The sequence below is a fragment of the Macaca mulatta genome, chromosome 14 (assembly GCF_049350105.2).
Source record: "Macaca mulatta isolate MMU2019108-1 chromosome 14, T2T-MMU8v2.0, whole genome shotgun sequence".
Classification (NCBI taxonomy): domain Eukaryota; kingdom Metazoa; phylum Chordata; class Mammalia; order Primates; family Cercopithecidae; genus Macaca; species Macaca mulatta.
In genome coordinates, this window is record NC_133419.1 from 75,198,033 (window position 1) to 75,210,724 (window position 12,692).

General features: G+C 37.0%; 1 protein-coding gene across 1 annotated transcript in view; it reads left to right on the plus strand.

Annotated features, from left to right (window-relative positions):
• The window catches only part of RNF169 (ring finger protein 169), a 96,648-nt gene that overhangs the window by 51,910 nt on the left and 32,046 nt on the right, over nt 1–12,692 (plus strand). The window contains exon 3 of the mRNA XM_015115210.3: nt 10,009–10,155. Within this exon, the coding sequence (XP_014970696.2) occupies nt 10,009–10,155 (147 nt within the window). The remainder of the gene's footprint in view (nt 1–10,008; nt 10,156–12,692) is intronic.

Consider the following 12,692-nt stretch of genomic DNA (forward strand, 5'->3'; position numbering starts at 1 on the left):
AAAACCTCACAAGTAATCTGCTTTCAGTGACGAGTGTTCCTCTAAAATTGCAAACTTGGTTATATTTTTCCAGATTCAAATCAGGGTTTAAGGTCTTATTTGTTGTTTACATTTGAGAGTAAACTTTTTTGTTTATTGCAAACTTTTTTAAAAATGCAGGTGTTTAACAAATCATAATACAGATGATGTAGATATTTTACCCTAAGCTGAGAAACAATAGTGTGATTAAGAGCTGACTTCTTGAGTTCAAATCCTGGCTCTGCCACTTAATAGTATGTGAATTTGGGCAAGCTATTTGAGTTCTCCATGTCTTAGTTTTCTGGTCTGTAAGTAGACATCATAGTACCAAGCTTATAGGGTTATTGTAAAATAGTGCCTGGTGCATAGTAAACTGTATATAAGTATTACTTATTAATATTTAGTATTTGGAATTCTAAAAAATCTAGCACAAAGTAATTCCTTCTGTTGCTACCATTTATTTGCTGCCTTTGGGTAAGAAACAGAAAACTCAAAAAATCATAGTTGGAGGCTGGCAAGTTACTGATATGAAACACAAATGAATTCTCAATTTTCTTGAACTTGGACAGTGAAGATGTGTCTTTGTCTTTTTACAGTGATGACTTAAGAGCTCTTTCTGCTTCCCGTAAGCAACTGTCCCCCTTTTCATTCAGCCTTTCGGCTTGGCAGCTAAACATATGACTGATAAGATATCTGCTGGTTCAATTTATATGTAAACTTGGATGCCTACAATTCATTTTATATGCCTATCTACAAAATGCATGTAATAATTTAAAACCTGTATTGAAGTAATTTTAAATATCTTATTACATAAGGAGAAAATTGGTAAAATATTGTTTTGGCATAAATATTTAGATATGCTTAATTCTAAAGCTAACATTTAATTTGAAAGTGGTCTAGAATTTAAAGTGAAGAGAACATAGTATGATAAATGTGATTTCTTTAAAATTAGGTAAGACTCATAAGAGCAAGTCAGATGCTTTGGTGCTATTTATGTGATATATCAAGTAAAAGTTACGGCTTTTTTGCATGTTACCTTGTATGCAAGAGATCGTTTGCTGTGAGTTCAGGATGCTGTAAACGGGAGCTAAGAGTAGTCCTTTCACCCCAAATACATTGTTTTTGTGGATAGCATCAGCAGTAGTCACCAGTCAGACCCTATAGAAGCCGTAGCTGTTACTGCCAAGTGAGAGTACAGGAAATAGAGAATATAAAGCATCAGTTGTTCTAGATACCAAAGTAAATTGAAATGTTCTGACACCAGTTTGATTATCTAACTAGTTTATGTTCTGAATCGGTGGTTCTGAAGCAGTGGTCTCCAACTTTTTTACCAGCTTGTATTATATTCCTTTCATGATCCCCATATGAATTTAAAGTATTTTAATAGCGCTATTAAAAAGCTCTAGATATCAAAAAAAGTGTATTCAGCCTACTTATTAATATGGTGATACTTAAGCTAGGCACAGTGGTGCATGCCTATAATCCCAGCTACTTGGGAGGCTGAGGCGGGAGGATCACTGGAGCCTTGGCAACATAGTGAGACTCTGTCTCTAAAAAGCAAAGAGGGTGATATTTAATAGATAGAAACTTATGGACTATAAGTGTCTAATTTGTTAGATTTTAAAAAATATGTTAAAAATTAACTTAAATATTCCCATTATTAGCTTGTGAAACCCCCCTTAGAATCTAGGGTCCCAGATTGAGAACCATTGGCCCAGAGATAACCAGAACATGAGTAAAATGTTCATAACTCATAGTTTACTATTTCATGTGCATCATTTTATTTTATAAGGAAAAACCTGTTACCCCTTGTCAGGAGAAGGATTAATTAAACACCATGAGACTGTATGGTTCTACGGCACTCCCAAATTATTTCTTTAGTCTACTATTATTGGATGGTGGTCCATTTAACCAGTTGAGATAAGAAAATCAGAAAATTATGGATATATAAGCTCTAGTCTTTAAAGTACCATTGAGCAGCACTCCCCCCATAAGCCCTATACCCATGGCACTGTCTGGTTGTTAACCTTTTATGGTGGAATTGAGAATACAGTGGTTCCTCACAAAGCATGGAACAGTCACCACAATAGGTATGGTTTGTGTCAAAAAATATCTTTGTTGGAAGGACCGTTTATAAAAATCAGTTAGTCCAGGCTGGGCATGGTGGCTCACGCCTGTAATTTCAGCACTTTGGGAGGCCGAGGCAAGTGGATCACCTGAGGTCAGGAGTTCGAGACCAGACTGGCCAACATGGCAAAACCTCGTCTCTAAAAATACAAAAATTAGCCAGGCGCGGTGGTGCACAGCTGTAATCCCAGCTACTCGGGAGGCTGAGGCACAAGACTGACTTGAACTTGAGAGGCGGAGGTTGCAGTGAGCTGAGATCATGCCATTGTGCTCCAGCCCGGGCAACAGAGCGAGATTCTGTCTCCAAAAAAAAAAAAAAAAATCAATTAGTCCAATCTTCAACAGCATTCTGCTTGTGAGCAACTTTGTCATTTTTGGTCAAGACTATAGTCTTAGCACTAAAAATTTGCCTAACACATAGAATCTGATGCACTGTAAATATTTGTGGAACTGAGCTTATTGAACACAGACCCTGTATCTGGAACTCAAGTAGGGGAGTGGAAATCAAGGATGCATAGGTTGCTGATTAGAAGAAGCTCACAGTATCTGGGGGAAAAGGGATTTGAAAACAAGTAATTGAACACAAGTAATTTTTTTTGGGGGGGGTGCGGGGACGGAGTCTTGCTCTGTCACCCAGGCTGGAGTGCAGTGGGGCGATCTTGGCTCACTGCAAGCTCTGCCTCCTGGGTTCACACCATTTTCCTGCCTCAGCCTCTGGAGTAGCTGAGACTACAGGTACCTGCCACCACGCCAGGCTAATTTTTTTTTTGTATTTTTAGTAGAGTTGGGGTTTCACCGTGTTAGCCAGGATGATCTCAATCTCCTGACCTAATGATCTGCCTGCCTTGGTCTCCCAAAGTGTCGGGATACAGGTGTGAGCCACCATGCCCGACCAAACACAAGTAATTTATATTAGAAGTCTGTGATAAGAGATATGAGATATGTTCTGGGTGTTATGAAATATATTTTTAAATGCCTTATTTGAAATAGTGTGGCATGTATATATGTTTTAGCCTATATTCCAAGGATGGCTAGTTAACATCTTAAGTACTAACAGGAAATATATACTCTGGAGTAGTTACTTAGTATGTAAAAGATTATAATCAGAATTTTCACTTCCTAGGCTCCTATAAGCCCATCAGTTATTTTAATCATCACCCAGTACCTGAGGTTTGTTAACAAACATAACAGATGTTATAAATGATCTCAGAATTTCTGATTTTTATAATATTCAACAGACATAAAACTGGGAAGAATAATAAAAATGAACCTCCATATATCCATCACCTAGAATCAGTAATTATGTTAATAAACAATTATGAAGATAAATATTAATAATTTTTCATGAGGAAATGAGCATTATTCAAGATACATGGATTGGTGGTAAATATTGTACAGGCATTTCTGCCCTTGCATGGAGAGAATTTAAGAATACGGTGAGAGAATGAAATTGGACCCATATCGTATACTATATACAGCAGGTCATTGTTCAACAATGATGTTATTTTGTTCAACATCATTTCATTATGACATTGATGAGAGAAAAAAATCACTTCTCAGCCAGGGCCATTGTCTGCATGGAGTTTGCATTCTCCCCATACCTGTGTGGGTTTTTTCTGGATACTCTGGTTTCCTCCCACATCTCAAAGATGTGCACATTAGGTGAATTGGCATATCTATATTGTCCTAGTCTGAGTGAGTGGGTATGTGTGTGTGAGTGTGCCCTGTGATGGAATGGTGTCCAGTCAAGGGTTTGTTCTTAGCTTATGCCCTGAGCTGCTGGGATAGGCTCTGGCCACCTGTAACCCTGAACTGGAATAAATAGGTTAGGAAATTAGTGAATAAATGAGTACAAATTTGTGTAAAATAACAATTTGTGAAGTATATGATAATCATACAAATGGAGAACAATGAACTATGTAGTACGAAAGTGCTCAGTGAGCCTATCATATCTGTCATTGTTTTTGCACTGCATAGTGGTAGGAGGTGCTCTTTAGAGTTTTTCTTTGCAAACATGTATTCTTTGATTTAACGCATCACTACTGCAACCACTATCACTCACTGATTCACCAAAATTGGGTAAATAATTATCTTGCTTGTTTTTATCTTTCTTAAATGTATGTGTAGCTCTCATTCATCTCAGTGTTTAATATTAGAAGTAGTTGGGTCTTTATTTAGAAGTTTGGTGTTTTTTTGTGAATAGAAATATGCTGTCGGAACTTAACTCTTTTATACCAGTTAGCCTATGGTAAAATTCTTTTATTATATGTCATTTGCTTGAAGTTTCAGTTTCTGAGAACCTATTGACAATGTTAAGAAATGTGTATCTAACAATGGACTTGGATCCAGAATATATAAAGAACTCTTGCTAATCTAAGTAGTAAGGTTTAAAAAAAAGGACAAAAGATTTGAACAGACATTCCACAAAATAAGATACACTTTCATGCAGCAGTAGTAGGAGTATAAAATATAACCACCATTGGAAACCTTTTGGTTGTTGTTCTATAAATTTAAATATACACTTAACTGTGTGATGCAGCAATTCCACTTGTAGCTATTTAGCCAACCAAAATAAAAACACCTGTCCACAAAATGACATGAATGTCCACAGTAGATTTATTCATAATAGCCCAGAACTAAATAGCAACCCAAATGTCCAACACTTGTGGATAAGCAAATTGTGCTTTATTCATACAATGTGTTATATCTTATCCGCAGAAAGAAGTGTCTTATTAGTAAACTCAGTAACATGGATGAATCAGTCTCAAAAGTATCATGCTGAGTGAATGAAACTTAACACAAAGAAATACATCTTGTATATTTTTATAATAGGCAAAACTAATATAGTAATCAGATTAGTGGTAGCCTGGGGCTAAGTGGTTTGGGAGATTGATTGCCAGTAGGTTCAAAAGGACTTTCTGGGGAGGGCAGAAATGTTCCGTATCTTGATTAGGGAAATGATTACATGGATATATACATTTGACAAAACTCATTGAACTATACATTCCATATGTGTCATATGTGGGTTATATCTTAACATAAAAAATGAATTCTATGTAGACTGAAAGGTCAAATAATAAGCTTGTTAAAGATAACATGGGAGAATATTCTTATGATAGTGGGGTAAGCAACATTTATAAATGGGATAGAAAAAGCACCAACCATAAGGTAAAAGAGTGATAAATTGAACTGCATTAGAACCTGATACTTCTTGTCTTCAGAAGAGTATAGTTGACCCTTGAATAACAGAGATTTGAACTACGTGAGTTTATCTATATGCACATTTTGTTTTGCAACCCTACGGATTGAAAATTAGTATTCATGGGATGCAAAACCTGCAGATACAGAGGGCCGACTTTTTATTTAGGCAGGTTTTGCAGGGCCTACTCTGAGACTTAAGTATGTATGGATTTTGGTATATGTGGGGGTCCTGGAACCAATCCCCCACATATTCCGAGTGACAGCTGTACTAAGATAGTGAGAAAGTCAAGCTTCTGTGTGAGAGGGGGAAAAAGTATACATGTATATATACACATACACACACGTACATACATATAAGATATATGTATATATGTATTCATATATTTTTCCTGACAACTGCTTCATATCCAAAAAATATAAAGAACTCTTACAAATTACTAGAGGAAAAAAAACATCTAAAAGAAAAAAGGGTAAAGATATCAATAGGCACTTCATAAAAGAGGATTTTCGCATAATAAACATGTAAAGCTGTTGTAGCTGTTGTACATCTTTAATCATTAGAGAAATACGAATTAAAATAATAATGCAGTGCCAATATATACACACTGGAATGGCTAAAATTGACAAATAGTACTGAGTGTCAGCAAAGCTGGGAGCAACTGTCATTCTACACTGGGGAGGGAGGCATGTAATTTGTATAACCAGTTTGGAAAACTGTGGCTGCATACCTTATGACTCAGCAGTTTCTGTTCTAAGATACACTCCAGAGAACATTGTGTATACCTGCATACATATTCCATAATATTTTTAGCAGTCAATTTATAAATAGCCAAAAATAGAAACTACTTAAATATCCATCAACAATAGGATGGTTAAATTGTTTTATTGTCAAACACCACAATACTATACAGCAAAACAAATAATAAACTGCTTGTACCTACATGGATGAATATCACAAATAGAATATTGAGTGAAGGCAGAAAGATTCAGTAAGCATGTAAGACTTCACTTATATAAAATTCAGAAATAGGTAAAATGATTTTTTTTGGTATTAGAAACCAGAATCATGGTTTCTACCATAGTTCACTCACTTTTGGGTGAGGGGTAAGCATAAGGGCTGTATTGGTAATAAACTGTTTCTTGATCTTGGTGGTGGTGAATGGATAATTTATCATTCCTTTATTTGTATACTTTTCTGTGTGTATATTATGCTTTGATTTTTAAAATTTTAGTTTTAGAAATTAATGAGGGAAAAGTAAAGATTCTTTTCAGGAAAAAAATTGCTTAGTAATCCTGATAGTGTGGCTGATTATGAGATTAATGTACAGATGTCAATAACTTTTCTCTAGTAATTAGCATCTGAAAATGGAAGGAGTAAAAATGACCTCATTTACAGTAGTGGATGGCTTCATTCTATCTCCTTGTTTAGGGTCCTGCTGCTTTTTAGCTCTACGGCTTCTCTGCTCTGTTGTCTCTATTGCAGTACCTACCATGGGGACTTACTCAAGTTGTACAAGCCAATCATTGTGGAGTATTTAACACTCCATGGGGCACACTTTAGTCAGTGGGATGTGGGAGCCAATAGATACATGCTTCCTTTTTTTTCACCTCAGACTGACAGTCTTGAGATACATTTCATATACCTGTAGCCAACTAATGGGCTAACTATTGCAGCACTTTATATTGGTTCTCTGTCTTTTTTGGTTGTGCTGCTCTGTCCTTCTACACCCTGCAGAAGTATTAATGCATAAGCCTTCTCAGACTGCCCTGGTCCTCACAACAAAGAATTATAGAGCCCGGCATGTCAGTTGTGCTGAGGTTGAGAAACCGGTATCTGAAGCCAATGGTTTGCTTTAAAATCCAAGCTCTTCAGTATTTAATGTCTATGATTTGAGAAATAACCATTGAGTCTTAATTTTCGTCTCTATAAAATAGTAATGATAAATAAATAGAAACAGAGTCCTTAAGGATTAAATGAGGTAAGTTTGATAAACTTAATGCCTAGAACATAGAAGGGTTCAACAAACAACAGCAATTGATATTTTTTATTCACGTTTAAAATGCTACTTTCTGGCCGGGCACGGTGGCTCATGCCTGTAATCCCAGCACTTTGGGAGGCTGAGGCGGGTGTATCACGAGGTCAGGAGATGGAGACCATCCTGGCTAACACGGTGAAACCCCGTCTCTACTAAAAATACAAAAAATTAGCCGGGCGTGGTGGCGGGCGCCTGTAGTCCCAGCTACTCGGGAGGCTGAGGCAGGAGAATGGCGTGAATGCAGGAGGCAGAGCTTGCAGTGAGCTGAGATCGTGCCATTGCACTCCAGCCTGGGCGACATAGCGAGACTCCGTCTCAAAAAAAAAAAAAAAAAAAAAAGCTATTTTTTGACCCTCCCTTAGTCTTTTTCAGTATAAAAACTCGCTTCTAGAGACCAAGTTCTCAAATCCTTATAAATAACAACCAAAAGCAATGAAAACAAAGAAATGAAAACTTGTATAGAACTCCATATTGGAAAACACCAACATGATTCATTTGAATATTTAAATGGATACATGATTTTTTTTCACTTTTGTAAATTTTTAGCTAATGGTCTGTTAGCAGTGGCTCAGCATTGCAATGAAAATGTTGTTTGCCAGCAACCCAAGTACATTGTCAAAAACTTTGAGAGCGGTGGTAAAAATTATTAGGAAGCCGGGCATAGTGGTTGATGCCTGTAATAACAGCACTTTGGTAGGCAGGAGGATCATTTGAGCTCAGGAGTTTGAGACCAGCCTGGGCAACATAGTGAGATTCTATCTCTATTAAAAAATAAAATTAAGAAAAAAATAAATTATTTGGAGGCAGAAGGATACATTCTAAAACACTAGAAAAGCCAGAGAACATAGTATGTTAACACCATTAAGCACCAAACAAAATAACACTAAGATATATAAAACAAGACATGTAATATTTAGTTTTCTTAAAAATAGCAGTATTTATGTATATATTGGAGGGGGCTATCCTGTGCATTTAGGATGTTTAGTAGCACACAGACTCCACTTCCCCAGTTGTGACAATCAAAATTGTCTCCAGACTTGCCAAATGTTCTGGCAAGTTGGGGAGGGAGGCAGAATAATTCTTGGTTGAGAACTGCTGAGATAGACCTTGATTTGCATTCCTTCCCCATGCCTATGGCAGTGTGAATTTAAACATGTTACCTAACACTTAAACCAATGTAGACATAGTGCTTGGCTAAGCACCTGACACACAGAGTTCAGTAAATGATAATTCCAATGATGCTAAAACCTGTTCTCTTTTGAACCATTATGCTCCTCTGTCCTCTAAAAGTAAACCACCCCTGTAGTCAAGTTGTTGAATAAGGTCTTCTCATCTAAGATCTTCAAAAGACCTTAAATCTTTTAAGTAGGCAGTTAGTGTAGACTATAGTTTTGTTTTCTCCCCAGCTATGGATTTGCTTTCCTTCCCTCTGTGTTCCTGTTTGGATTGGGCAGAGATGGTAGTACATTTTTTAATTTTAATCTCCTCCTGGCACAGCATTGTGTTTGGTGTTTTTTGCATATTCTTAACCTCATGAATTCGACTAATATCTTAAAGATTATTTCAGGCTTACAAAAATCAGACCTACAGAAATCAGAAAGATAAGACTAAGGCTTTGTTGTTGTGGGTTTTTTTCTGTTTTTGTTTGTTTGTTTTGTTTTGAACCCAGAGGCAGCAGCCTATCAAAAATATTTATTTGTTCTTTAGCTTAATTTTTTCATAAGAATAATTAAAAGTATTAGTAGCCTATAATTGCTTTGATATACATCATTTTATTTAAATGTTATTAAAACTCTAGACAGGAAAAAGGAAAAAAGTAGAAATGGAGTCTTGATGTACTATAGGTACACAGCAAGACTCTGTTAATAAATGCTACTATATTGTTATCTCATTTACTCCTGCAGGGTAAGTTGCACTATCCCTGTTTTCTTGAAGACAAGCAAATGATGCTTCCTTTGCTCCTGGTCACCAAGGTTTTATTGCAAAGCCCATGCTATTTTGATAATGCCATGCCACCTCCCCAAAATAAAGAGCATATCTCTCTGCCATAAATTTGTACAGCCAGGTGCAGTGGCTCATGCCTGTAATCCAGCACTTAGGGAGGCCTAGGCAGGTGGATTGCTTGAGCCCTGGAATTCAAGACCAGCCTGGGCAACATAGTGAGATCTCATCTCTACTATTATAAAATTAAAACAAAATTTCTTTGTAGACTGTGTATCTTGACTTATCCTGTAACTGCAGGATAACAGCATAAAAATATAGGATGTTAGAACTGCATTAAGTCATTCTTTTGTTGCCAAGGAGGCCTCATCCAGCTTCTCTGGCTTTCTGTGGCCATCTCTGCTCTTCTTCTAGTCCAATGCAGTTACATCTGGCTTATGGGAATATGATTTCATATTGCTTAACAATGCAGAGCAGTTAAATCTTTAGCCCTGAAGAGTATGTTTGGCAAGAGCCAAGTAAAGGTAGATTTACTTAGAAATCAAGAGGGCTCTATATCTGATAAGAAAAATAGTCTCAAAACTGCCATGTGATCTGTTTGTTCTAATAAACTACAGAGTAAAATATGTTTTTAAGTTTAGAGTTGCCTAAAACTCGACTGTGTTTGCATTATTTGTATTTTTAGCTGAGAGAAGAAAAGTTACAAGAGGAAAAACCCTCTGAAGATCAAATCCACAAGCTGTTACCAGAGGATACAGAAACAGGGAAAAGGAAAATGGATGAACAGAAAAAAAGAGATGAACCATTAGTACTGAAAACAAATCTGGAACGTGTAAGTAAATCACCTTTTTAATGGATACCTGCCTCAGAAATCAGTGGTTAGCCCAGGTGACCTGGACCTGAAAGACCTGTGTTGGTAAACTGTGAGACCAGTAACAGTCATTGACTGTGCAGTTTAAAAGTAGTGAAGAACTTACATCCAGGCCAGAGCTTGAGAAAATAATTTTTGAATGGGATATTAAGACTTGTGGGAAGATGAAGGAACAGTGGGAAAAGCAGGTGAGTGAAAGGAAAAACCTAGTATAGTTTACTACTTGTGATAAGATTTATATGTATGTTGTTATTTTGACTTATGTGTTATTTGACATTTAAGATTTGTACATTGTCTTCTGTCCTCAACTAGATTTTCTTAAAGCATGTATTTTACTTTCCTTTATTCGTTGTAATACCCTAAGCAGCACAGTGTAGATATAAGGTAGGTTTAGATACTTAGTCTATATTTAATTAGACTTCTAACTGGGCCAAATCCTGCCTGAGTTTGTTTCATTACTTATTTACCAAGTAAATTACTAGAAAAGGTTGCAAGTTGTGTATTTAACTTACATAAGGAAGCACTTTTGGAGGATCCACTAATTATACCCAAATGGATAATCACAATTGAGTTTTATTTCTTTAGTAAGTCATATTGGATTGGACATATATTGTTTGTGAGTGTACTTAGCACATCTTTAGACTCCTATCTTTTAAAATATTTTGTGATTCAGGCTTGTTAATATTTCAGGTTATCTTTCTGGGCAGCTAGAATCGATAAAGTTTTACCATCTATAATGACAGGCAAGATAGCCGAGTGGGGGCAAAAAAAAAAAATCTCTGGATCAGCAGTCTTCCTCTTACACAGGTCCCAGCATTGTAACTGTTTGTACAACTTTGGCCAGGTTACTTAATTTCTTTGTGCTTCTGGGTTTATTTATTTTTATTTTTCTGGAGCAGGGTCTTGCTTTGTTGCCCAGGCTGGAGTGCAGGGGTGTGATCATGGTTCACTGCAGCCTCAACTTCCCAGGCTCAAGCAATCCTCCTCCCTCAGCCTTCCGAGTATCTGGGACTACAGGCTTGTGCCACTATACCCAGCTAATTGTTGTATTTTTTGTAGAGAGAGGGTTTTACCATTTTGCCCACACTGGTCTTGAACTCCTGGGCTCAAGTGATATGTCCGCCTCGGCCTCCCAAAGTGCTGGGATTACAGACGTAAGTCACTGCCTGGCCTTGGTTTTATTTTTGCAAAGGTGTCTTTCCTGAACTTAAAAAAGAAAATTCTTTAAGCTTTCTTGGTACAGTAGTGTTTGCTGAGTGCCACATACATGTGCGGCTTCTGATTCTAGTTATAATAATAATTATTATTTAATTATTAAACAAGCCACTTACATTTTACAGGGTTTCAGCCTTCCAAAAGATTCAGTTTACAGGCATGAAGTGTTTGTGTACTCTTAATGCTCTGAACGTTAGAAACCACAGAGGGCAAAAAAGACTGCTACTAGAGAGGCTATAGTTTAGCTAGACAAGAATAAGCTCTATGATGGTCTTGTGTATGTAGTATGTTGTATGACTAGTAGCCCCAGCTGTGGTTTGTAGTCTCTAAAGACCGCGGCTCTACCTCTTCACCCTGACAGTTCTACTACCCATTAAGGTCCTCAGGCAGAACAACCCAGAAGGATAAACTAGCCTTGACAGAGAGCTGACCCTTCACAATGGTCCTTTGATAGAAATAACCTGTTGTTCCTAGGTCATGCCAAGACGAGGAAATTACTCTAATTATGTTTTCATTTGCCACTACCATTTTTGAAATAGAAATCAAATGCATCCACCTAATTTTAATCTTAAAAGGAGTCAGAAAGTACAAATTCTGATTTGTTCTTGATAACAGCCAGTTTTACAAATGCGTTGAATAAAATCTGACCTACGAATGTGTCAAGTTTTAGATTTTTGTGATTTTTGCCTTTTTTTCTGTTTTCTTTTATAGTTATTTATTTAAGAGATAGGGACTTGTTCAGTTGACAAAGCTGGAGTGCAGTTGCACAGTCATGGCTCACTATAGTTTCGACCTCCCAAGGTCAAGCAGTCCTCTCGCCTCAGCCTTCCAAGTAGGTGGGACCACAGGTGTGTAGCACTATGGCTGGCCAATTTTTATTTTACTTTTTTTATTTTGTAGAGATGAGGGTGTCCCTATGTTGCCCAGGCTGGTCTCAAACTCCAGAGCTCAAGGGATCCTCTCACCTTAGCTTTCCAAAGTGCGGAATTACAGGCATGATCATGCCAGTGTGCCTGGGCTGGTTTTATATTTTGGAGGACTTTTAAATGGCTCTAATTTAAGAGTTTTCAGTGTGGAGCAAATAATTCCATTTAGTTTGGCCAAGACTACACTCAAATTGAGACCCAAAAGAATCTTAAGAAAGCTGACCAAAGGATTATTTTTTACATAGAAACTATTGTGATTAGAGCGAGACTGATCATTTCTCTCTCCTGTCCCCAAAACTTTAATGACTCCTCTTGTGAAATTAAATGAGGACTCTTCACCGCAACATTCAGGCCCTC